Source organism: Manis pentadactyla, chromosome 10 (assembly GCF_030020395.1).
Source record: "Manis pentadactyla isolate mManPen7 chromosome 10, mManPen7.hap1, whole genome shotgun sequence".
In the NCBI taxonomy this organism is placed as follows: Eukaryota; Metazoa; Chordata; class Mammalia; order Pholidota; family Manidae; genus Manis; species Manis pentadactyla.
The window spans coordinates 78,381,365-78,408,675 of record NC_080028.1 but is presented as its reverse complement, the minus strand read 5'-3'; the positions used below and the strand labels follow the sequence as shown (position 1 = coordinate 78,408,675).

General features: G+C 46.1%; 1 protein-coding gene across 3 annotated transcripts in view; it reads left to right on the top strand.

Moving 5' to 3' along the window:
* COG7 (component of oligomeric golgi complex 7) overlaps positions 1 to 26,748 on the top strand; it is a 79,759-nt gene extending 53,011 nt beyond the window's left edge. Inside the window, exons 10-17 of one of the 3 annotated variants that reach the window (XM_036916946.2) lie at positions 1,938 to 2,054; positions 3,991 to 4,056; positions 9,332 to 9,518; positions 10,849 to 10,989; positions 15,871 to 15,954; positions 19,488 to 19,548; positions 23,637 to 23,780; positions 26,341 to 26,748. In XM_036916946.2, the coding sequence (XP_036772841.2) occupies positions 1,938 to 2,054; positions 3,991 to 4,056; positions 9,332 to 9,518; positions 10,849 to 10,989; positions 15,871 to 15,954; positions 19,488 to 19,548; positions 23,637 to 23,780; positions 26,341 to 26,507 (967 nt within the window). In that variant the 3' untranslated portion in view covers positions 26,508 to 26,748. Of the gene's footprint in view, positions 1 to 1,937; positions 2,055 to 3,990; positions 4,057 to 9,331; positions 9,519 to 10,848; positions 10,990 to 15,870; positions 15,955 to 19,433; positions 19,549 to 23,636; positions 23,781 to 26,340 lie in introns of all 3 variants that reach the window. The other 2 variants (XM_036916945.2, XM_036916947.2) reach the window with 2 other exon arrangements.
* Positions 26,749 to 27,311: the final 563 nt, after the last annotated feature.

The window sequence follows — 27,311 nt, the reverse complement described above, 5'->3', positions numbered from 1 at the left end:
TGTATGGCAATACAAACACATTCTCTTCAAGAGACCTTCCCCTGATAGCTTGTTCTAGAATGAAGTTGTTCTGAGTCTCAAAAAATTCCCTTTGTTGAACTGAACACTTGCTGTAGTAAGTCTGGGGAGCTCTTATCGTTCAAGAAATACTGAGCATGCCGCTGTGAGCTCCGAGGGCCCTTGAACCTTGCCCTCCATCACTGCCAGCTGGAGCTGGAGCTGCCTGGGCTTGGTCCCGGCTCTGACACTTACTAGCAGGGACCTTGGGTGGGTTAGTGCTCCTCTCTGAAGCTTGGTATGTTTTCTCTGAGTAAATTGATGACGACATCCCTTTTCCCTACTGTTTGTGAACATTGAGTGACAGCATGTAATTAAATCCCCTAATATAGCAGCTCCCACACTTGGACGTGTTCATTGTAAGACAGAATTGTAAGGTTTGGGGGATAAATGCGATAAAAATGTGGTGTAAGACACACATCCCCTGTGATACACATGGTGGGTAAACAGAACCACTGTCCCCAGGTGCTCTGCGCTGCTCACCATTCCAGGGCCTCTGTAAGGAGCTTCTGCAGAGCGCGTGCATTGTTGGGTGGCATTTTCTTCTGCATATTTGTCAGAGTTGTAAGGTGGTGACAGCCATTTGACCCCCTATAGCTATGTGCTAACTATTATGTTCCTCCACATGCTGCTATCAGTTGGAGGCCCATCCCTGTCCCCACCAGGACCAACTCCCCAAGGAAGGTGTAACCTCTTTTGGCGCACGGGAAGGTGCAGTCGGTGGCGCTTGGATTCTATAGCCTTCAACTTGTAAGCTCATGGCCAGTGCAAAGGGAGCAGCAGCGTCGTTTATAGTTAGTGGAGTGGCCCCAAGCCTTTCTGCCACTTGGTTTTTTGATAGGCTTTCCTGTCTACCACACAAAAAAAAGTGTATTCTGCAGGGTTGTGCCCTGGGTCATCACACTCCACTTTTCTCACTTATAGCTGCTGGTGTGGGAAGGGAGAGAAGTGGTCTTCTCGTGATGCACACAAATGTCATAGGTTTACTGGGAGCCTCTTGGCTTCCAGAGACTGTGACCCCCTTGCCCTCCCACCATGTTTGTCCTCATCACACCCTTCCAAGAAAATGCATCTATTGTTCATGTCCCAAGAACTATGCATCCTGAAAAGCAATACCACCACACATCAGCATTCATTTTATACTTTTCAGAGAACTTTTGTGTATTTTCCTTCATTTTTTTTATCATCAAAACTGTGTGAGCCATTATAGAAGACATCATTAAACCTTTTTAAAGATAAGGCAACTAATGCCCAGAGACATCTAGGTACTCGTGCAAGACTGCAGTTCAAGACTTTCATTCATTCAGTAACTATTTCTGGATGTTTCCTTCATGCCCAGCCCTGTGCTAATTCTGGGGATATGATTATGAGCTTACGAAAGGATAGTCCCTTTGTAGAGCTTCTTATCTAGTGACAGCAATAAACATTTAACACACACATGAAATAAGCTATTTAATTAGACTTGTGTGAGGTGCTGTGAACTGCCTTACAGTGTCCCAGGTGCCAGTGGTATTATAGCGAAGCCAGGATGGTTCACACAGTTCTTCCAGGTGGCTAAAGAAATGCACATGTTACAGTGAGGGAGTGATGTACCAGCATCATCTCTCACCAGACTGGTCCTGGAATCTTGGTCTTAGTGCCTCTCCCCTTCTCTTCTTGAGCAGCTTTCTTAAAGCTGCCTCTGCCAAGTGATAAAGATGGTCTTGCTGCACAGACAAGACCTGTATATGGTCAGAGTTGGTAAGTCTTGCTTTTTGGTGGGAGCTTCTACAGATGCTCTCAAGGTCATTAGCAGTTCATGCCAGGCTGTGTAATTGGAGGCGTCTTTAGGTCTGAGGAGTTTATGACGACACCCCTGTCATTTGCTTTCCTCTCCATAGGTATGTGTCTGATTTTACCACCACTCTCCAGTCAATACGAAAGAAGTGCAAACTGGATGATATTCCTCCCAATTCCCTCTTTCAAGAAGATTGGACAGCTTTTCAGAACTCCGTTAGGTAAAATGGGGGCTATAGTCAAGCATGTGCCTAGTGTACTGATCACACACATGCATAATATACTACATACAAATGATAAATGTTTTTTTAAGGGGTTCATTTTTTTCCTTTCCCTTTTTTTCTAAAAGCAAATACTCTAGACTCCAAAAATGAGCCAATAAGAAAAAAACCAAACCAAATACCAAAAAAGACCCCTCTTGTTCTTAAAATATTTTAAGAAATTATGAGTGCCTCATCTCCTTTGGAAGTTTTTTTTTTTTTATATTTGGTTTGAGATTCCTGCCCCTGCTCCCCACAGCCTACAGTTTTTACAGATCTAAAATAACTTAGGGCTTATGTTTTAGAAAATGCACAGCTCAGTGGGTCCTTTTCTTGGACCTCAGTGCCATACCATAATACTAAACAGCAAGGCCACGCAGTTTGGCCTTGGAAAGGGCAATGGGAGAATTCTGTGAAAGGCATTGAGGCGACTTTCCCAAGTTGTTGCTGACAGTCGAATTCTGGGGTAGCCTGTGTGACTGGTGGCCCAGGACACCCTGTTGCCGGAGCCCTGAGGTCTGGTGGGAGTGTACTCAGCAGTGGCTGGAGAAGTTTGGCCCTTGATTTGTCCAGTCAGAGTGCAGACTGCTGGCCTGTGTCCACATCTGACCTACAAACCTGTTTTGTTTGATCACAGCACTTAAAAAATTTGGCTGAGTCGCCAACATTTAAAAACCAAATTTAACACAATCCAGATTTCTAATGTCACCTAAAAATGGTAAGTGCTGGAAGCACTGGGCCTGCAGTGTCACAGGACCATGACCCGTGGGGGACTGGTGGCCGAAGTCCCTGACAGGCATATGTTCCCTCTCGTGTCTTGATTCTCCTACTCCCATGTGGTCTAACATTTATTCTATTAGGCTGAGATTAAGTGATCTAGAAATTTCTTTTTTCCTTAAAACCATTCTTCATGGATATATATTCTGAAAAGAGAGGCTGCTCTTCACCCACTTAAATATTGCACCCAACCCCTGGCCAAGGTGGTGTGTGCAGGGTGCCCATAACACATGTAGGTGTCAGTGCGATGGCCCATGCAGAACAGATGCAGACCCTTTGTAGTCAGAGTGGATATAGGACCCTCCAGGGCCATTGGAGCATCGCCTTATGGGCTCTGATCTGGACTTTTTTTGATGAAAGGAAATTTTTTGCTTTCTTAGTATACCAGATAATATGCACAAGGTGGTTCTGTGTACCTGAGGCAAGTGGAATATTTCACTTTCTCATAAACCTTTCTTACGATGGAATGCCTAGATACACTGGTGATGATAGGCACTTTTAGAGAAAGTTAAAAGTTAACTAGACTTAAGATGTTTTTAATCCTTGGATTTGTCCTGATATTATAGTTTTGTGTTGAAGGACCCAGTAGGTGGAGTTTGAGGCCTAGGATAAAATTACTTGAAAATGAAAGAATTATTAAGTACAGATATCATTCAGGCTTATCTCTGAGAATTAATCTTCATCTGCCTTTCATGTGATCAGAGAAAGATACTTCTAGTATCAAAACAGTTCCTCTATGCCTGGCAGATAGCAGGATCTAACAGATACTAAATAATGAATTTCAGTTTTAAAATTTTTGAAGTATTTCCAACCCGTTTTCTCAAGGACAAAAGCCAGAGGCACCTCAGAATTTTGGAAGTGTAAAATTGTTTGAGACTGTGTTGATAGAATTGTAATTCATAGCAAAGTGGCCGGTGAGAAGGTCTCTGAGGCTATGAGAAGGGCCTAGCATTTTGGAAGCATTTCAGGTAGGCCCTCAAATGGTTAACTGCTCTTTCCATCACATCACCAACACATCACCAAAAGGAGTGAATAGTTAGAATTTTTATGAATGAGCCAATGTCCTGTAAATATCATCATTCCAGATACTTGATCTTGAAGTGCTTTTTGTTTTGTTTAGGATAATAGCCACCTGTGGAGAACTCTTGAGGCAGTGTGGGGACTTCGAGCAGCAGCTAGCCAACAGGTAGGAGAGAGCTGTGGGTGGTCCCGGGATTTCTGGTTGGGAAGAACTTGATATGGCACACAGCATAGGAACAGTGACATATGGTCAAATCCGCAGAGCTCACGGACTGTCTGTACCTAACAGGGTGTCATTATTGTCATTATCAAACATTTACCAAGCACCTAAAAAGGGCAAGGCTCTGATGTACTTGACAATGGTCACATAGTTTTAGTTGGATATGGAAGTTTCAGCCTAGATGAGGAAATAGAGCGTGTTATCTCTAAATTAGGAATGGGCGAGGTTCTCACTGCTGTTTGTAAGTCAGTTACTGGGACTCAAAAGAAACTTCCTCATAGATACAGGGTTATAAGTGGTGGAATTCTCCTGGGCTAGCCTGCAAGATTGGGTTCACCCAGCCAGCCTGCCTTCTGGGTTCTGCTGCAGAATTCTGACTTGCTAAGGAGGTGTGTTTCAAAGGGAGATTTCTCAGGAGTCCCTTCTGCCCCATTTTTCTCTATTCTGATATCTGCCTGGACTTTTCATTGCCCCAAAGTTGCCCCATTCAGACCAGTTTTCCCCTCAAAGGGCCCCAGCCTCCCAGATTCCCTTCGCACTTTCTTCCCTTCAGCGATATGTCTCATTTCTGAGGACAGCAGATTTCTCTCTTCTCCAGGAGTTGGGGAAAGAAGTCTGTTCCATACGGCTGTGTGAGGGCCTGGCAGCTGTCTGTCCCTTCACCTTTCTCAGATAATTCTTTAATGTCTTACAGTAACCTCTGCACGAAGGAATTTCTGGCAGTGGTACAAAGTAAAAAGAAAGCTGAGGCCATGAGGGCTGGGTGGGACATGGGGCTGGGTTTCCGAGGAAATGGGGTCAGACTGGCCATGGAGTCAGGGCTCTATGCTGGCAGTTGCTTCTTCTTCCTTCTCCCTAAATATGTTTGTCTTCCTTCATTTCTGAATCCACAGATTGTCTTCAAGTCCCAAGATTTCTCATGATGAGTTCTTGTTTTGGGAAATGTCTTGCAGGAGAATAAAATGGACAGCTGTCGCTGTTCATAACTCCCCAGCGGCCCAGCACAGAAATTAAAATTATGTGATTTCCTGGATTTAATAAAATCCAAGCACCACAGGACTTAAATGGAGTGTGCATAAATAACATAAATGACGTAGACGCCCCCAGCCCCCACCTCGCACTCCTTCTGGTTCACATGGCCACACATGTACACAGTGAGAGGAGCCTGCAGTGGAGGGCAGATAGGTCTGGCTCTCAGACTCCTAAGAAGAGCTGAAGATTTAACATACATGTGTTTCAAAGAAAAGCATGTGACTTATTATTTTCGTAATTACAATAGTGATTGCAGCCTGGCCTCAGCTCAGTGCAGAAATTAAAACAGTTCACAAGTATACAAAATAAAAACTGAAAATCTACTCATCTTAAAAACCCTTCTCTCCAGAAGAGACTTTGTTAACAGTCTCTCCCATCCTTATTATGTTTATTGAGCTCTGACATTAAGGCCTTTACATGAATTAACTCATTAATTCTCTCAGTGGCCAAAGAGATAGGTACTATTCTTACCCCCATTTTTACAGATAGAGACATTAAAGCATAGAATTTGACACAGGTAACCACTTTTTAAGTAGAAGAAATTATTTGTGGAATAGCTATGTCTGAGCTGGTACACCCACCAGGCAGTGATTTGAGCCTGGACACCAGCTGAGTGAACCAGAGCATGTGAGCGTCACCCCCACACTGTCCTTTCTCACAGATTAGTGTCTCTCCTTAGACTTGGGTTTCTCTGCATATATATAGCAGGTGTCTTTCCATATCAGGACACACAGGTTCTCCTTAATCTTTTCATGAGGGCAAATGCTACATTTTAAAGGGTGAGGAAGGATCTGGTTAGGAAACTGAACATGGACATGGTAGATAAGGATGAGCCTCTAACTTCATCTTGCAGCCCAGAGAGGCCGACAGGCTGGCCTGAGCTTCAGCAGGAGATAAGGGCAGACTGGTCGTAACTGCGGGAGCCTCTATAAGAGGTGACGTCATTCTGGAAGCATTGAGCCTAGAACGGGAAAAGGGCAACAGTCGCCATCTGTGTTCCCATTAGGGAGGCCACGTGTGTGGCAGGCACCTGTAAGGCTTATCTTATCTCCCCAGCAATCACTGTGGAACCCAGACTCGACCAAGGACCACTCCCCCGGGTGGTGGAGGCAATAGCTCTGAACACTCCACATGAATGACATTGGCGACTGGGCTCTTAAGGTCGCCTCCACGCAGAGGGAGATCATTTTGTGATTTACGGGCTGAGTAAAGTTGGGCTGAGCTGGTGTCACCTGTGGGGTCTCTCTTGTCCCGGGCAAGCTGAGTGAGATGCTGGGAGATGCCATTGCTCCTCTGGGCTTCCGTGGTACCCACCACTTATTTTGGAACAGTGGCGTTTTCACCAGGATAAGGTCTTAGAAGGGCAGCTCAATAGGACCATCGGGTTTGGGGACTCCATTATAAAACTACAAGAAGCAGGTAACAACTTTTCATGAAAGGAAATGAGTTGAGTAAACAGATGGGATTGTATGTTAGTCCCCTTCTGTGCATACCACGTTCTCCTGGCGTGGTGGTTAGCACATTGGCACATATTGGACCCCCCATTAATCTGAGTTTCTTGAGGGCAAAGACTGTGTGTAATCGTCTGATATCCCTACAGACCTAGCTTAGGGCCCATTACAACGATGAGAAAATGTTTTTTGTTGATGAAGAAATCAAGTATTCACTTCCATGTAGTTGGTTCACAATACTAGCAAATCGGATTCAAATGATTAGGTCATCTAATGGTGTCTGTCTGGGTGAAGAGGAGACTAGGAAAGATACATTAGTTCTTTGGGTTCGGAGCTATATTTATGCCAATTCCGTTAAAAATTAATTTGGGTTTTATTGCAGAGCACACTCTTCTGACATTAGAAATTGTAATCTTTATTACTTACAACATTCCTGACATACCTATTTTTCTTCAACTCAGATGGCAGACTGTTGCCAGGTCCCCTGGGTGATTGAGACTGAAACATAGCACAGGAACCCTGCATGGGGGATGCTCCAAAGGGCAAAGACAAAAGCTCAGCTCTCAGCTCTCAGCTCCCTGCCCACAGACCCAGGGCCACTTACAGTTTAACAGCTAATTACTGAGCACCTGCCCTGTGCCAAGTGCTGTGCATGGTGCTCAGGGTTCAGAGATGAAGAGCAGACTGTTTGTCCTCACCAGCTAGAGGGAGGGAAATGAGATGATGCGATGGATGCCATCAGAGAGGTGGGAGGCTGATGGGAGCAGAAGGCTGAGTGAGTGCCAGGAATGGGGACAGGGGCTGGGCATTAGGAGAGACTTGTTAGAAAAGGAGTCCCCAGAATCAGTCCTTGAAGAATTAGGATTTTCCCAGGCACGCAGAGGAGGGGAGAACATTTCAGATCGAGCAAGCGTGTGCGTAAGGCATGCACACGTGGGAAGGATGGTGTGCAGGATTCGGTGGGGGCAGTCAGTGAGAGCAGAGGGAGTGTTTGTAAGGGTATGAGGTCTCTAGCAATGGAGGGCCCTGCATGGCATGCCCAGGCATTTACAGTTTTATCCTGGGGACACTGAGGGGTCTTTGGGAAAAAGGCAAAATCAGATTTGCCTTTTTAAAAAAAATTTTTTATTAAGGTATGATTGATACACACTCTTACGAAGGTTTTACATGATAAAACAATGTGGTTACTACATACTACATTCACCACATCATCAAGTCCCCACCCATACCCCAATGCAGTCACTGTCCATCAGTGCAGCAAGTTGCCAGAGATCCACTATGTCCATTCTCTGTTATACACTGTTCTCCCCATGATCCCCCACACCATGTGTACTAAACATTATACCTCTCGGTCCTTCTCCCTCCCTCCTCACCCGCCCTCCCACACCCCTCCCCTTTGGTAACCACTAGTTCACTCTTGGAGTCTGTGAGTCTGCTGCCATTTTGTTCCTTCAGTTTTGCTTCATTGTTATACTCCACAAATGAAGGATCAGATTTGCCTTTTTAAAAGATCATTCTGTTAGTCTTAAGGAGGACAGAGTAGGTGGAGAGTGGAAGAGCTAGAGGAGGGGAAGGCTGCTAAGATCCAGACAAGAAATAGTGAAGGTTTGGAAGTAAGGTGGTGGCAGGGACAGGCCACAGTTTGGCAGACATAAGGCCCAACCAAAGTTCTGTGTAGGCTTAAGCACAAGGGAAGACTGGAACTTGATCTTGATGGCGGAAGCAGGTAGCTGTGTGTTGGCACTTGGCTTCCTGTCCCCAGTTCGTAGGCATGGACATTCCTTGACAGCCTCATGGGATTTGTTTGTGAAAAAACTAAGTGCAGCCTAAAAGCTGTCATATCAAAGCAATTTTTTTCCCAAGAGATTATGACAAAGGAGGGGTTGGGGAATTAGCCACACTTGGGATGTATTATAATGTCTGTTCTGGTTACATCTGTTCCTATAATGCTGTGCACATTCAAATGTTTAGTCTGAGTGGTAAGTCTGGGCTGAGTTCAGCATCCATGGGGGGCAGGGAGGTCATCCTTGTTGAGATAGAGGTGCAGCTTCCCAGCAGGATTAGAGGCTGATCATCATGACAGATCTTCCTGAGGCGTTTTTCTTTCTCAGAGAAAGTGGAGAGTGCCCGCTTCTCTCAGTAGATCTCTCCATAGTACCCAAACCACAAATGTAAACTTTGCGGTGCCAATGACACAAACTCCACACAAGCTTAGTGTGTGTGGCAGTGAGTCCAGTGAGCAGAGGTAAACAATGAGCAGCTGTCACCCTCTCCAGGGCCCAGCTCTGCCACTCCTGTCTCTAGTGCCTCTGGGAGGGGCTGGTGGAGCCCCATGGCTTTGACTTTTATAGGCTTTTATTCCCACTGATGCTCCTATAACAAGAAAGGTCTACATAAAAAGTGGACCTTTCTATGTTTTTTATGTATGAAGCACAGTATCCCAGATTGTATTGAGCCAACAGCTGCCCTGTGTTGGCCCTGTGTCCTGTTTGGAAGATGGCTTATTCTGGTGGACTGAGTGTTAAATAGGAAATTGAAAGACCAGGTGTTTCTTGTGCACCTGAGATCCAGCTCACCTCCAAACAATGGAGGATGTCTATATTTCCTTAGAAAATGGACCCTTAACCAATCTGCCTATTGAGGATATCCTGGGATTTAGTAAGGAGCAGCCTGAATGCCCCAAGAAGAAAATACCATACAAATAGCTTGGGGCATAATGGCCATCGCTTACATTACAGGATTTTGTCCACAGCTGGGAAGTATCTCTCTGACTTCTATAGCCCTCGAAGCCTGACCGGTTTTCAGGATAGCATCTTGACAGACAAGAAGAGCTCTGCCAAGAACCCATGGCAAGAATATAATTACCTCCAGAAAGATGACTCTGCCGAATATGCCAGTTTAATGGAAATACTTTATACCCTCAAGGTATGAGACCAGACTGATGGCATTCTTGCAAATGAAAGCTCTTCCCCCGTCCCTCACCCGCTCCCTGATCGAGGCCTCCTGGCTCCATGTGTGTGGCCCTGGTCTGTGGCGTGCCTCGCTGTCCCTCATCTGTATCATTTATGTTGGAGTTTTAAGGAAGCTAATAAACTCAACTGGGTTGAAACCAATTGAAAGAAGGGGTAGAAGTCAGATAAATGGAGCTCCATTACTGACAAAAGGTAGGTCAGAGATGTACGAATGGGCTTGCTGTACTTTTCTCCAGAGTTAAAATTGTCAATAGGATGGGCAAAGCTGAACAGCTGTGGCCCCCAAGCAGGCCCAGCCCCCTGTTACTGAATGACCCAGAGGGAACCAGCACGTGAACTGCCTGCTGTCGGGCAGAGCCCAGCAGTGGGGAAGCAGAACTTGCCAAGTGGAGTGAGCCACACAGCTTCCTGGGAATGGCCCTGGGGTTCTATGAGGGCACAACATCCTTTCTAGAACCATCCTCCCACCCGCTGTTGTGGTCTCACTCTCTTGATAACAGGCAGAAGAGACATTAACACTGTCCAGTTGGGCCCTGGGCTTCCGTGTTGCCCTGCTGGTCTGCCCCATCTTCATGCTTTGGCCCACCAACTGGCTGCAGCTGAACCTGACAAATTCTTCTTAAAGCAATTCTGCCGGTTCATTCATCCATGCTTCTGTGATTAGGTGAAAGCCACTGTGTTTATCTTTATTGCTAATCTGATTTATGTCTGTTGGTTGTTACCGGTTCATTTATAATAGCAAAACTAAGGTTTCATTTTCCATCTCTGTATTTTCTCAGGCTGTTTGGAATTTCTTGAGACTCACACAGGTTGTGCATACTCTGGCACACAGCCCAGGGTAATTGACCTGACCTCTCTGGGAATCAGGGCTCTGTCTGTCACTCTTGTTTAAATGTGACACTACTGATAGTTTTTCCCCCCTCCTCTCTCCCTGAGGAACAGGCACAGGTTAATTTTTCCTAAACTGTCAGTCCATGGGCTTGTGTTAGCTCAGATGCATCAAAATCACCTGGGAAAATGAATTCAAAATACAAATTCCTGGGTTCCAGAACCCCCCTGATTCCATCCAGTTCAGTAGTTCTGGGGCAGAGCCTGTGTATCTGTGATTCAGCATGTTCCCCAAGGGGTCCTGGGGCACAGCCAGGTTGGGAACCACTATTGTATAGAAACCTGCCCTCCCCGCACTATTTGCCTCTTAGTGGCTTTTCAAAATGTTTAACTAGCTAATAACCTTGGTTGGGTTCAGGGCCTAACAAACTGCCTTTTGCATTTTCTTGTCTTAGGAAAAAGGGTCAAGTAATCACAACCTACTGTTGGCATCTCGAGCAGCTCTGACTCGGCTTAACCAGCAGGCCCACCAGCTGGCTTTTGATTCCGTTTTCCTGCGCATCAAACAGCAGCTACTGCTCGTTTCCAAGATGGATGTGAGTTCCCTGCAGAGACCCCCCTCCAGGCCTGCCTCCTTCCCAAGTGATTTGAGCATGGGCTTAACCCGGGAGCTTTGGAGGAGCCCACTTTGCCTCTCCTAGGCCAGAGGTCCTGCTGGGCAGAGCCAGTGTACACGGCAGCTATTGATTGGCACAAGTTTCTTGATTGTAGTCACTGTGATGTTGTATTTTCAGACTGTTTATTGAAACTGTTGCTGTTGCTTGATGAACGTTTGCCATTTGGAGCAGCACAGCGGTGTCTTCTCAGGGAGAAGGAAGGGAAGTTATGTGCCACTGGATAGGTTAGAGCAGGTCTGAGGAGCTAATTGTCTTGTGAGACTGAATTGTTTTCATGCCACAAATATCTTGGGAGAATTGGCTCTGGAACTATACTCAGGAGAGGGTCTCACCAGATTTGATCTGATGTTTTTAGGGGAGGGTTGAAGGATTCTGCTCTTTTCTGTCCTTGACAGCTTTTCTCTTTGGTTATCCCTGGAGTGTCTCACTTTCCTGCCTCGCAGCCTCTTCTCCTTTCTGGTAGTCGTGACTCCTTTTCAGGGAACGGCCTGTCAGTCCTGTCTTCTCCCCTGGCCCTGACCGCCCCGGGCCCAGATCTCACTGCGTGCCTTTTGGGTTCCTGAGCAGTCCCCTGGGCAATCTTTCTCACTGAGTCTCTTAAAAAGATGGTATTTTAGGAAAGACCCAGGTCCGGCCTTTTAGTAAACCGGAGATCCCTGTAGGAAGCAACAAGAACTGCTGTGGCATGATTACAAGCTCTCTGCTTGCTGCTGTCCTCTGGAAAGCATGCCGGGCCGGGAGTCACGGGCCACACACTCATTCATAGTATGACCTGGGCCAAGTCTCAGCCCCTCTCTGGATCTCAGAATCCCCATCCATGAAATGAGGCATGGTTGGACTACATGGCTTTGAGGTTCTTTCTACCCTAGAATTCTGTGATTTTCTTTCTTTATGATTTTTTCATGCAAAATGTCCTGGGATCTAGTCCAACCAGATTTTGTACTTCTATCATGGGTGGGGATGGGTAAAACTGGGGGAGGACCACCACTGTCACAGTGTAGCACAAGTGATGTGGTGACCCAGGGCTGTGCCCGGGCACTGGCGGCACACGGTGACTGAGGCTGTTGCTTCCTCTGTGAGCCTCATCCCATCGTTAGAATGGGATGTGGTGTTTCTCTCCATACAGATGTGTGAGGACTAAATGAGATTTTGTATATGATATAATTTACCATTATATCTGGTTAGTTGCCACAGGGTGGATGGTTAGTAAATGATGGTTTCCTTCCTTTCTATGATTTTCATTTTTAAAGAAGAATGACAATCTTTTAAAATAAAAACTGCAAATATATACTTTGAGAAGTTCAAGCAGTATAAGAAAGCCCAAAGAAAAAAAGCAATCAATCCCACCACATAGAAATCAGTGCTTCTCAACCCAGACATCTCTTCCTGTCCACTCACAGGTTGGGCTGGACCAGCATCCGTGGAGAGAGAGATGTGTAGGAAGAAATGGAATTGTACTACCCATGCAATTTTTTTAAAAAAGCAAAATGTATACAAGATAAATTTATTTAATTTAACTAGAAAAAGAAGATAAGCTAAATGAAACCAAAGGAATTGTTGAACTAGAGATAATGGTTTCTTCACCACAAATGGTATTAGCTTCCAAAGTTATGAAAAAAAAGATTATGACAACTATTAAGAAATTGGAGTCATTGTTTCTTGCTAATCACGTTTCCATTTTGGGTAATACTGATATTACTTCAACTGCTCTGAAAGATGAGGGGATCAGCCTTCCTATATAGTCTCTTATTTCCCTTATCCTCCAGATGTGGTGGCTTTTATTATTAATCAATCCATCAATCAATCAGTCAATTAATTCATTTTTTGGTCAAAGCTTAAAATCTTGACCTTCAGTTCTGAAGCCTTAATTCTCCCAGTTATTTGTTCTCGGGTTGGCACTGAAATGGGTTTGGTGCCCCTCGCCTGGCCTTTCCCCTCTACTTCTGGCCTCCAGAGCTCATCCTGGGGACGCGGTCCCTTGTTGCTGGGGAAGGAGGGTGGCAGCCGGGAGGCCAGGAGGGGCTCTCCGACATACAGAGGCAAACACTTCAGCCTTAAGGATTTGAAAACTAAACCTTGGTTATTAAATGTTTGTTTTTGACATTTGCTGGTAAGTTATATTACCCTTTTATGTTACAATAGTATAAAACAACACTATATTCCATTTCAAAATAGATTATTGATGTTGACCTACATTAACTGGTGATGGATAGAAAAGGAGGGAGATTCCAAATATATTTTGAACAATTAAGAACGAATCCATTTCCCTGTTACCCTCTGTGAGTCCACCTTCTCTGCCTGCTCTGTAAGCCCCCTGCTAATTCAGCCCACTCCTCCTCCAAACCATTTTCTGCTCTGGCTCTTCTTTCCTCTGCCCTCCAGCCAGTCACTCTCGGATGCTGCTCCTCCCTGAAGCCTTTCCCAGGGCTGTGCTCTGGGGGTGCTTTGGTGGCGCTGGTCTTTCCTCACAACTAAGCCCTTGTCCCTGTCTTGCCAGGACGTTGCTCCTGGCCTCCTGGGAGCCAATGCTCCCCTGACCTCTCTGCTTCTGACCTTCACCATCGCTGTCCCTCGCTGCAGCCCTCTTTGCCAGGGACTTTACCACCATTTGTATTGTTCCATCTTTTTAGAGCTGTCTGCCATCTATTTCCATGGGGTCGCTGCCCTAGCTCAGATTCTCATCCTCTCCAAACTGTTTCTTGAGCTTTTTATCTGCCTCACAACCCTCCATCCTCTTGAGTTGATGCGTTAATTTTCATAAAGCATTGCTGATTTTGTCTCTTCCCAGCCAAACCCTCACCTGGTTCCCCAGGCCAGCATGGTACTCTATTTTTTAAAACTTCTGATTATGGAAATGTTCACACATACACAAGAGTAGAGACAAGAGTATAAGGAACTCCATGTCCTTATCACCCTGCTTCAACATGATCAGCTCCTCACTGTTTGTCTCATATATACCCCCTTACCAAAACCACTAGAACTCTTAAGAATAATCACAATGCCATAATCGCCCCTGAAAAGAAAGTTAAAAATAATTCCTTAATATCATCAATCAGTGTTCAGCTTTCTAATTGTCTTATAAATGTTGTAATATAACTGAATCAGATCCAGGTTACTTCTGCACATGGGGATTGGTCGATATGTCTTTTGTCTCTGGAACTACAGGTTACCCTTGTGACCTTCTTTCTCTCCCTTTCAATTTGTTTGTTGAAGGTAAAACCTTTTCTTGGCCTTATGCTCAAGCTTTCTCTTTCCAGCCTTCCTTCTCTGCACCTCATGCCTCCTGTGGCCACTGCTTTTTGAATATCCCTGAGCTCCTGCCCCTCTGAGCTCTTACTGTCTCAAACCTTGCTTCTGCCTCTGAGGACTCTTGTTGTGCAAGCCTGCGTGTGTGTGTGTGTGTGTGTGTGAGTGTGTGTGCAGGGGGAGGTGTAGGGGATAAAGGGTGGGGTTGTGTCAGGGCACCTTGGTTCCCCAGGGAGCTTCTGGAACGCGAGGACCGAGTCTTAACGTCTCTTTGTCTCCTCTCTCCAAAGCCTAGGACAGGGCCCTGTGCATCACAGGGACTTGGCCCATGGTGTGAGTGGAGTGTTCCTTCTCAGTGGGGTGGGAGTTAACTGAAAAAAAGTAGGATGTTTTGAAACAGACCAGGATTCTCAAGCAAGAACAAGGAGTTAAGAGAACTGCAGGGGTAAGGAAGAAAATGTGTTGAGAGCAAAAAAAATCAGACGAACTGAGTTGGTGCTAGAGAGCATAGGGAGGAGGGCTGAGGTTTAGCCTGGGCCGGGAGCCCGGGAGTGGACATGGTCATTACATTCCCGGTACGCTGCTACTTAAAGGATCAAGCAACCAGATCGGGCATCAGGTGGCTGCAGAGAGCAGCTACAACATGACCTCGAGAGTCACTCCAGGAGTACAGCCAGAAAGCGCCTTGTTTTCCAGGCTGGCTTTAGGGTGACTCAGGTTGGAATTAAGAAACTAGATTTCTGTGTGTGCCAAGGTGAACTCTGTAACCACATGTGTGCTGGTAATTTGCCCACCTCTGTAGAGGACTCTGAGAAGGCTCACGCAGTGATACTATAGACATTCCGTTTTAAATGACAATGACATGTTGGTGCTGAGGGATCTTCCTAGACAGAGGGGTCACGAAGAAGACAAAAGGGTAGCTGGTGGCGATTGGAGGTTCTTTTGCATCTCTTTCCCTCTGAGTTCCAAGTCATTTAATAAATAGATGCAGAAGGCAGGTAGAAATAAAAACAGCAGCCCTAACTTAGTAAAGTAGTATTGGTGAATGTGGTGTGGATATTCCTGCAGCTGGAAAGGGCTTTCCAAGCCTCCTTCCCAAGATATGGGATTTATGTGTGGTTTCTGGAGGATTTTAGGGGGTTCTAGTCTCCTCAGTGTGCTGAATACCCGGGAGCAATAGGCTGGCTTTTAGCCTGTTGAGCCCACCCAGTGGACCTCAGGATACCCAACTCTTCATTCCCCATTCTGAGTGAGATGAACAGAAGGGACTGATTCCTACAGAAGAGTTCAGTTGGAAAAGCAGGAGTTCCTGTCTAATGGATATGCAGGAATGCAGAGAGAGAAAGGATCCTTTTTCTATGGTGGGCTTCAGGGTGCCGATTTAAAGAGAAACCACTAATCTGAGAGTGGTAATGGTTCCCAAGGCCAGCTCTGAGCAAAGATGATGCCTATGGGAAATGCTGCATTCTTCCAGTATTTTCCAGCTCATGGCACGAAATTTCCCACACTGCTCGTTTACTGTGACATGATAGCTTTCTGTCCTTCCTGCCCTAGAGCTGGAACACAGTTGGCATCAGAGAAACCCTGACGGATGACCTGCCCACCTTCAGCCTCACCCCCCTCGAGTACATCAGCAACGTAAGAGCTTCCATGCTTTTCTCCTGGGTGGTTTATAGCATTCCATTTCAGACCTTACCTTGTCTTTTGATTCTGGCCCTTTTGGGTAAAGTATCACATCAGTGCTTTCTGGACCTTTGCTTCTGGGTAGTGTCCATCCATGTTCAGGACTTTAAGGAAATGCAGCAGATTTCCTTATTAAGTCAGCTGCCAAAGCACTTGCTGATTTCAGAACCTAACCCATTCCTACCTCTCTTCCTTTCTTCCCAGTATAAGGTGTGACTAGTTCCTGAGGGCATCAGAGTGTGAGTCCAGTAGGATATTCTGGCTTGGGAAGACATGAAGCAGGTGGCCAAATTCTCTATGACTTTTCAGAAGAACTGAGTGTATGTAGCTCTGAATTCAAATGTAATGAAGTTTAATGAGCACCTACTCTGTGCTGAGCCTTGTGCTAAATGTGCTCATGTTTAAGTTCACAGCAGGAAAGAAGTCTCTTAACAAGGATTGCAGTGATAGAGGCTATTTAAAAAAAACAGAAGCAGCCCTGCAGGGAAGCTGGGCATTTGGAGTCCTTCCCTCCTACGCACCTGGCCCTGGGAGCTGATGGTCACCAGGCATCCACACATGGCCTTTCCTTCATTCCTTCCTGTAGCCTGACTCCGAGGCTCTTAACTATCCGTGTGCAAACAGAACACTAGATAGGAGTACGATACCGGAGCCATGTGTGCCTTGCCCTCCGGGATTTCTGGGATTCTCAAGGGTGATTTTGAGATAGGTGATGTCTGCCTTATGCTCTCACTTTAGAACTCACCCCTATATAAGTTATGACTCTACTGTAATAGAGCCAAAGGAATTTTAAAAGTAAATATTGTACAGTTCAAAGAAGTGTGTGGTGAGCCTGCTGGCAGTAGCAAGGAGGATGGCATTCTGCTCTCTGTTCATTGGGATCAGTGTCAAGTTCAAAATGGGGATCATCTCCTTCTGTTCTCCCAGGGCATTACCCAATATCCTGTATAGGTGAAACTGTTAAGATGTGGGTTGGCCTTTACAATCACTGGGAATAGTATTATTTTTAAAATTGAGATGCTGTGCATTACAATCTAAATTAATTCAGGACATGATGCCAGAAGAGACCTGAGAAGTTAGTAAATTGATTTTAAAGCTGAAGAAACTGAGATGTAGAGGAGCAAGGAAGAGCATTTCCAGGCCAGGGTCCTTTCCAGCTTCTGTGGCCCTCGTGAGCTCTAGGTTGTACCTAGGGGCTGATGATCTGAACCTGGGAAACGAGCATTTATTGAACATGCACCATGTGCCAGGACAGTGCTTGGCTTTTATCAGTGCCGAGAGATAGTGCGTGCTCTGGATGGAACATTATCTTAACAACAACTCTGTGAGCTGGTTGGTGGCGGTGTTTCACAGGCAAGCACCCAGGCTCTGGGGAATAGGAGTGGGGCTGGGAAGCCATTTATCCAGCGGCTAGTCTGTTAGGGTGCCACCTGCTCATGTATGTATCACACGATATTCATTTCATCCCTGCCACAGCCCTGTGACATAAGGATGAGGTCCTCCTTATTTCAGAGATGTGGAAGCAGGGCCCCGACAGACAAAGTAAGCTGCCCCAGGTCACATGGTGGTAGGGCCAGAGCTCAAACTCAAGTCCATCTGACCACATTGCTTTTAATTTTTCCCTAGTCACTGGGCTTACCCAAACAGGATGTCAAGGAATGTTTATTGAACATGTGAGAATAGTAGACAGATACCCACAGGTTCAATGATAAGTCTCCCTTTCCATGCTGATTTCCAAAAAATAAACATGGTTCCTAAGAGAGACCTGGAGTCAAGGAACCTGTTGAGGAACCACAGCAGTCCCTACCAGCTAAGGCCAATTAACTTAAGTTTGAGATGTTAGATTATTGAACTTTTGCACCCAAAGGACACTTTGCCTTGTTGGTGAATGCCCTGTGCACACACAGCCATGTGGGCATTGAAGGGGATGAAACAGGAGAAAATGATTTGAACGATTAGAAGCAGCATGGACGCAAGGTATAAAGATGGTGATGCTTTTTTTCCAAATAAAACTGGGCCTGTGAACTCAGCCAAAAGGTTGTAGTTACAGATGAAAGGCGTACCAAATACAGGAAAGCGCCTTGGGTCTTTGCACATAATAGGTGTCCAGGAAGTGCCTGCTGAGTGGCATTGGAATGGAGAAATTCCAACCCCAGAAATCAGCATCCTTCCCTTCCTCCAGCCTTGTGGGAAAATAATGAATTTGTTGCCATTTTTGAGAGGAAATATGCAGTGGTGGTTGTTATTAGTGAGGTGAGTGGCCACTTGCCTAGTTTGAGTGAAAGATGGTAGTGAGTATGAAAGGAAAAACTGATTTAACTTATTTTACCATCTGTGTACATCTTGAAAGGGAGGCCAAACTAACAGTTTTTTGTTAGCATGATACTGAGACCTACTACAGCCTGTCTATATTAAGTGTTTGGAAATGAGGGTGTAGTCATCCTGTAGTTCTGGGCTGGGTAGATCTTGAAGTCTGCATTAACTTCTGGACACCGTGTTCTATGTGGTACCTGTCATTTTGTAGATGTGTGCTAGGCTGATTGACAAGATCTTACTTTGACAGTCCTCAGACTTGAACTTGCAGAATCAGGTCAACTCTAAGTTGAGATGAATGTATGGAATGAATATAGAGCCCCAAAAAGCCACAACAGGCTCAAAGACCTTTAAAAAAAAACATGTTGTCATAACCTGAAAACCAACCTTATTTTGAAACAAAACATAGACTTACTTTAAAATCCAAGACACTTACGAGTTGTAATAGAAATTGGTGTCTAAATTACACCCATGGTGCCAGTCAGGTGTATCTGATGAATAGTGTATCATTTGTGGGCTCATCCCAAATGTGTTGTAACCTTACCTTTTGCCATTCCCCACCAGCAAGAAGGCTTTGTTGCTCTTTATTTTCTAGAGATTGTATTATGAAATAACATAGTTTTCCTCCATGTTAATTTACAATTATAAGTGGCTTTTTTCCAACAAAATTCCTTCCTTCTCTTGGTTAAATTGCCTACAAGGGAGAAATCCAGATCCAGAAGACAGCATTTGAGTTCTTGTTTGGCTCTGCACTGTTGACATTTTAGCATCTTCCTGGTTTTTCATCCTAAACAGTAACAATAACTTATATTTACACATGGGCTTTGGGTTTTACAAAGCACTTTGGTATCCACTGTGTCTTTTGAGTTAGAGATTGCATGAACGTATTCCAAACATATTGGGGCCATTAGTGAGAAGGGTGAATCTATAATCTGCAGGCAAGCTACGGTTGATTTTTTTGAGGTGCTGTCATCACGAGTGTCACCACACACCGGCTTGCTCAGGCCTGGGGTTGGCCCAGGAGGAGGAGTCCTGTCTGTCTGCCTTCTCAGGAATGTACTGCATGAAGTCATGGCCTGTGTGCATCGATGTCGGGCTGCAGGTATTTTCTTTCGTTTCAGATCGGGCAGTACATCATGTCCCTCCCCCTGAATCTTGACCCATTTGTGACTCAGGAGGACTCTGCTTTAGAGCTGGCGCTGCACGCCGGGAAGCTGCCGTTTCCTCCTGAGCAAGGTGAGGGGCACCCGCAGGAAAGGGGTGAGAGGCTCAAGAGGCAACTGCATGCTCATTTCATCCCCCTATCCCCTCCCCACACACATGTCCCCCAACTCCCCCTGGAATTGTGAAAGTGGAAAACAGTGACAGAGAAAGATCGGAGCCACCTCTTGCAGCCTCCGAGGAACTTGTGCAGGACAGAGTGGGTGAGGGAAAGAGCTGCCCTCACTTTGTCTCGCCTTAGGCAGAGTGTCCCTGGGAGGATTGCGGAGAGGCCTCCGGGGATGCTCCAGTGCCCCTGAGCTGGGGGCCAGCGGGAGGAGGGCCTGGTGCTCAGGCACTGGATGGTGGTGGGAGCGAGTCAAGTGGCAACGGTGCCAGTGAGCGAGTGCGAGCCCCTCTATGGCGCCTTGTGCCAAGAAAAGTGACACCTCGTAAGAGCAGTTTTGCTTGTTAGGACAAGCATAGAAGTGACATTTCCTGTTCAGATGCTTCAGGCTGTAGCTAACTCCCAGCTCCCTGTGGCTTCTGGGTCCCTAAACTAACACAGTGAAAATACAAAAAACTAACCCTTTCCTTTTTCTCATTATCTGGGCCTGACCGATTTGAACAGGGACCACATACTCTTATCAAAAATAACCTTATACTCATATCGGGCATTATAGGCCTCCCTCTGTAAGGTTGAGCAAACAGGGAAAAAAATTGCTTGGTCTGTAGAAGATTGAGCAGCTTAGGAGAAGGAGCCACACAGAAAGTAAAATCAGAGTGCAAGGTTAAAAATAAAGGGGTGCCAACAGGAGCCCACATAAAAGCAAAGAAAGAGAAAGCAGGGCCGATGCTTTGCTATTAGATGAAGTTGAATTAAACCAAAAGATAATAAATGAGACCAAAGTGATGGTTCATGTTGATGAAAGGTGGATTCTACAGTGAGCCCAGAAGAGCCCCGTGCCCTGTGTGTCAAATAACACGGCGCTGAGAGAGAGAAGGAGCCGTTGGACATAGCATGAGGATTTGGCAGAACCATGTTTGTACTGAGAAAATCATTACCTCCCTTTTACGTTTTAACAGATCAAAAAGGGAAACAAATGAGGATAAAGGAGGAATTATTCGATAGAATCAGCGAGCTTCATTAAATCAACACACCGCACCTTTGTCCTACAGAGAACAGGCATTATTTATTGTCAAGTGTTCATAAATTGTTTGTGAAAATGATATACATAAAACCTCCATAAGTTTCATGATATCATAAACATGAAGGGTATCCATATAATTTTTTGAAAAGAGAAATAATTATATTTAAATTTTAAAACGTGGCATCTGCTAAGCTAAAATCGAGGAGTCAATATTAATTAATCTTAGCGGTCGGGAAGGGAAGGCTTTTTGAAATGAAAGCTAGAAACTCTGAAGGAAATCAAAAGGTAGATGATAAACTAGTAAAACAGCCACATAAATGGTAGGCAGTGCTTATTATCCTCATTTTATAAAAGTTCTTAAAAATCAGTAAGAAAAGATGAATACCCCACAGAAAAATAAATTAATAACCTGAAGGCAGTCAGATAACCTAAGAATATAGAAAGAAATGCTTAACTTCAATAAGCCTCTAATAGATGTGAATGAAAGTAGGATATCATTTAATAACTTACCAAATTGACTATATAGCCTTTATCTATATCTGTATAGAGACACGTTTTTAAGCATTTACACTAAATATTGGCAAGAGTGGAGAAAAACAGTTTAATTGTACAGTTTGAATTTATAGAGTGCTGGGTTTTTTTTTTTGAGGTACATACAATAAAATGCACAAATCTTAGCAAACAGCTCAGCTGGAGGGCTGTTTGACATAAGATCAGAAGCCTTTGAGATGTTGCATACTTGTTAGATCAGGATTTCTGGACAGTTATGCTAATAAAATAATCATGAACTTGTAAAATAATCATAATAGCACTATGAATAGTAATCCAAACATTCTTTATAAAAGCCAAACACTGAAAAGAAAAGGTGGGACTTTAGAGATTGGTGAAAAAATTTTGGTAACCATATAGTGAAATACTATGCAGCTATTAAAGTGATATTAAAAAGAATAGTTAATGACTTACACAGATATTCTCAGCATATTAAGTGTGAAGAATGGTTGTTCAATACTATATGCAGTATGAGCCCATTTTAAAAACTGTGCATATCAATGCAAGAAAGACTAGGGAACTTCCATCACCACTGTAAATTGGTATCTCCACTTGGACACAGTTTGGCATTTTACAGTATAAGTTACAGTGTGCATACCTTTTGGCCCATCAGTTTTACTCTAGGTGTATGTCCTAGACCCTCTTGCATACATGCCTCTACACACATCTATCAGAATATTCATGGCAACTTGGTAATAGCCCCAGTCTGGAAGCAACCCCAATGTCCATTAGCAGTAAAACAGATACCTACATTATAAGACTGTCATGCGATGAAAAAGCCATACGATGAAAGAGAAAAGAATATTAAAAATCAATGAGCTATAATTATACATAATGACATGAATGATTCTCACAGTGACATTATTGAGCAAAAAAAATAAGACAAAGAATCTCTATAGTCAAAGCTAGAGCCGCCGGAGGTGCAAGTGTTAGGGGAAGCTTCAGGGCCGGGCGGGACTAGGTTCTGGGATTGGGTGGCGTCTGGCTGGTGGCCGCCCGCTGCATGGGCTTGGAGGGGCAGGCGGGGGCTTCTGGGTACCGGCAGTGGCCTTTTTCCTGACCAGGGAGGTGGTTGCATGGGCATTGTTCTCTAAAACGTGATGTTCTACCATATGTACAATGTATCTCATGATTTAAACAAAACCAAAGATGAGACCCTGCCGATGGGAGAATAAATTGATAAAGGCTGTCTGGAGGATGGTCTCTATCAAGAGTCAAAATAAACCCATCCTTGTTGACCAAGCAGTTTCCTCTCCTAGATGTCCATTCTAGAGAAATCCAGGTTTATGTGCCCACGGAGGTGCATGTGAGGAGGTTCAAGGCAGAATTGTTTGTAATAGCAAAAAATTACAGACAACCCAAATGTCTATTATCTGGGGAGTAGTTAAGTATATTGTGATGCTTACAGAATGTATACATTCAAAAAAATAATTTTCTTTATAAGATAAAATGTCAAACTATTTGTACTTACAGGTAAGACTTTCAACAATATTGATCTTATTAAGCCAAAAGACAAGATGCAAAATTACTTACGTTTTGGAAAAGACCCAACCCTGTGTATGTACATGTACATATCCAAGTAAAAGCATTGAAAACAGGTTCGTGGATACATAACCAAACTAGGAGGAAGGGTATGACAGATGTTTATATTTTAGTCACTATATTTCTGTATTGTCTGAAAACTTTGTGAATATGTTTCTCTTGTGTGTAAAAATACATTTACATGAAAATGTTGATAGTTTTATTGATCACAGCCGTGAGGTTATGGAAGTGATTTTTATTTTCATCTACTTTCTCATATACTTTTTAAGTGAAAATTTTTTTTCATAGAAATTTTCACATACAAACATACACAGAATTAGTGAGACTAGTACAATGAAGGTACTCATCATCTGGCTGCAAGAATAGCTCCTTGTTTCAGATATTCATATATATTTTCTTTTGCAAGAGTATTTAAATCAAGTCCCAGGCGTCACATTATTTCACCCACAAATAGTCCATTATATGTCTCTGTTAATAAGGACTAAGTTCAAAGTTAAGTTCTTTGATGAGAAAACTGTGGTGCTGTGTCTACCATCTATTGCATCACACCAGGAAAAGCATAATGTCTTATTGTTCCCCTATAAGTAAATGCATATCCAGTTAGTGCGCATGCAGTTGTTTTCCTTCACTCATTCATTCACTTAAGAAAGGTTTATTAATTGCTTATGATGTGCTAAGCATCAGGGTTGGGCTTTGTTAAGAAGGAAAAAATTCTAGCTGTAAAGTAAAATTGTAGCAGTGGTCAAAAACCTAACAGCGAGCCAATCTGGATTTGGTTTTTTTTTTTTTCCCTCTCTCTCAACATTTTATTATGAAAATTTTCAAACCTACAGAAAATTGGAAAGAATCACACAGTGAACACTCATGTATTTCCCTTTCCAGGGGATGAACTGCCTGAGCTGGACAACATGGCTGACAACTGGCTGGGCTCGATTGCCAGAGCCACAATGCAGACCTACTGTGACGTGATCCTGCAGATCCCCGAGCTGACCCCGCACTCCACCAAGCAGCTGGCCACCGACATCGGTGGGTGACCTGAATGGGGTGGGAGGGACAGCTGTGGCCCAGTCCATGCTGGTCCCCCTCCGTGCCAGGAATCTCATAACTTCAACTCTGGATTTGTCTGGGAAGCTTGTTAAATATGCAGATTCTCCAGGCCCCGCCCCCATAAATTCTGACTTGATTAAGTCTGGGCTGAAGCCCAGACAGTGGTAGTTTGGAAAATGTGCAGGGCAGATTCTGATAGGCTGCCGCAGCTGCCAACCCCTGTAGAGCTTCGAGGAGAGGAGTGGGAACACTGCCTTGCCCTGCCTCAGTGTCTGCTCCGCTAATGTAACTATCACCCAGCCTAAGGTGGACTACATCCTCACTACCCGCCAGGCACCGAGCCAGACACTCATGCCCGCCATCTTAGGCAATCTTTGGAGCTCCCCTGTGAGGCTGCTGCTCTTGCCTCCAGTCACGCTGATGAGGAAACTGAGGCACAGAGCAGTTGCACGATGGGGCCGCTAGCATACCTGACTGCTTCCCAAGTCGGAGGGGCATGTGCCCACCTGCTCCTGGTGGTGTGTGTCACTGGGGGTCCCCCTCGGGTGGGGGTGCTGTGGGTGGGTGGCAGAGGAGGCTCCTGGTCTCTTGGTGTTGTTCCATTGACTTCCCATTCTTCACTTGAGGCAGCTTTTGGGAAGGTGGCAAGAGCCTTAACGATCAGCCCCTTGAGGTCCCAGCCAGAGCTTGACCTGGGTGACCACAGGGCCAAGCCAGCCTCTTGTGGAAGGAGAAATAGAAGGGAGGTGCACCCCTCTGGGTCCCAGCGCCAATGCTGGGAGCTGGATCGAGTGCAGCTGCCCTGGTTCCCTGTGCTCACTCGGTAGGCAGCTCAGCAGGCACAGAGGAGCAGCCAGCTGTCCTTCACTTCCCTGGGCAGTGCTCAGAGGAGAGAGCTGCGGACACGCCTGTGCTCCTGGGCGGTTGATGGTATAGACAGAGCAGTGAGCAGAGAGTCCACTGGGAGTTGAATGAGTGCCACCAGGGCCTTGCTCCAGGACATCAGTTGTCCACGTTGTTTCTCCCTGTCTGGAACCATCTGCTCACTCCTTCAGCATTGACTGGGCCGCTGTTATGTGCCGGCCGGGGTGCCAGGGAATGAGTACAAGACCAAAACAGTTCCTGTGCTTAGAGCTCACACTAGGGCATGTGGTCAGGATCCTGGGAGACAAAGCTGATGGAGAAGTTGCCACGTGGTAATACAGTAGAGAGCAGTGAGGTCTGTGACAATGCATGGCCACCTTAAAGACATTCAGATTACTCAAAACCAAGCCAAACCAAAGCACTGTGTTGGCCAAACAGAGAATGTTGTAGTGGACCAATGGTCCCCACTTTGCAGCTGCTGGCTGACAGCTGAGTAGAGCTCAGTTTTGAGGATAAACTTGTGCAGGAGGTAGGTGCTTCGCCGATTGCTGGCACCCCTCCTGGGAAGCAGCTCTCCTGAGTTGACTTGAGTCAGCCAGCCAGCCAGGACGGAGCAGGCACCTCCTATGGGCCCTGCTCTGAGCTTCCCTCCTCCCAAAGAAGACCCAAGGGAAAACGCAGGCCACACCTGGAGCTGTAGTCCAGTCAGGGAGATTGGTGAACCCGGGCAGTGATCAGAAAGTAAGCGGGGATCTGCCGGGTGGTGTGGACTTCCAAGGTTTAGAGCAGGAAGAGGGCAGAGCCTGGAATGCTGTGGAATGCCACCCTCAGGTTCAGGTCGCCCCGGAGGAAGGAGGAAGGAAAGGCAGCACCCAGTCGTTGACCACCCACAACACACCACGTGCTTTCAGGGCCATTGTCCTGGTTCACTTTCTGAACAGCAGCTTCGGCAGGTGGAAGCAGGGGCGGCAGAGGCCGAGGGACTTCACTGAGGTCGTCCTGACCTTGGAAATCCCAGGTTTCTCCCCCACTCCGTCAGTGTCGCCCTAGCTTGCCTCGTGGTTAGACTCATGCGGCTGCTTTCTAGGACAGAGTCCTTGAACCTGCCCTTGGGCAGGCTCATCCTTGGTCAGGGTGGGCTCAGGAATCTGTCTTTAGTAACCCAAGGGGTTATCTAGGAACTGGGGGGATCTGCAGGGTACCAGCCCACCCCCAACCGCCACCCGACGCTGTCCTTGTCTTCACTGTGGGGAGGCTTCTGCTGGGAAGTCTCCAGTGGCTGCCCAGAGGAGCCCTTGACTCCGGACTCCTTGGGTTCTCCCGGGCGTCGGTGGGGTCCGCCGGGGGGCGGGGCTGGGAGCCCGGCGGCCCCCGGTGAGACCACTAGTCCGCTGGTGCGGTCAGCCGTCCAGCTGGAGAGCCGAGGGGGCGGGGGCGGGGCGGGGATGGCGGCGATGTGGGCTGGTCCTTTCTGAAATGCGATGCCAGGCCTCAGGCCAGGCTCCGTCAGGCTGATCCTGTGGGAAGAAGCCCAGGCTCAAGGCTGCTGTGGAGGGCAGAACAGCACCCTGCCATTGAGGGTCGGCGGGACATCTCTGCTGCTCACTCAGGGAAGGCCTGTAGTGCTTGGTTCTTAGTCCTCCGAGCTGGGTCTGTCTGCTTCTTGCCCCCCCAGACTACCTGATCAACGTGATGGACGCCCTGGGCCTGCAGCCGTCCCGCACCCTCCGGAATATTGTGACGCTCCTGAAGACCAAACCCGAGGAGTACAGACAGGCCAGCAAAGGCCTGCCCCGTCGCCTGGCCGCCACGGTGGCTGCCATGCGGAGTGTGGACTGCTGAGCACCACGGCCCGGCCGAGGACAGGCTCCGGGTGGGCCTCCTGGGGTCACAGCATCACTCCAGGATGGATTTGCTCTGCTTTGGATTAGGCAGGATTTGTTGTAAAAAGACCTGATACATTTGTATAATCCAAAAAAAAGGTTGTAAATTAGAGGTGTATTATTAGAGAGGAGTTTTCAGGTGATTTTTCAAAATGAACCTACCTTGAAAATGGAATTAATAAATACTGTGTAAAATGCAAGATGGCCGTCTTCTTCTGTCCTCAGTGAATATTTGGGGTGAATATATTCCCATGTGCAGCGCTGTAAGCTGTCGGGGGCAAAGACCTAATGGGAGAGAGAAATAGCAGGGAAACCGAGGGAGCGCGTCATTTGAGATGTTAGAGCTCGCGGGAGAGGAGGGCGAGGGCGTCAGGGTGGAAGGCGGCCGTGGAAAAGGTGGGCGGGCAGCCCCAAGACCCACGGGGTGAGAGACACGCACAGCAGAGCTGCTGAGGGGGTTTCCGGCAGCGGGTCTGTGGACCAGCCCTGGGGCCTGTCCGGGGTCAGCGGCGCGCAGGCAGGAAGCACGATCAGAGAGGAAGTGGGGGCCGGATCTCAGAGGGTCCTATAGGCCATGGGAGGACTTCCGCTTTTACTTTGTCCTTTTTTAAACTTACGGGATGGTATGGATTCCATCAGTTTCTTTTGCCAGTAGCTTCTGTATCTGTTAAGTTTGTAATTGTCTGCCAGTAATAGAAAAATGTAATTGGAGTGACTTAAACAAATAGGAATTGACTTTTCTCAATAACAAGAAGTCACATGG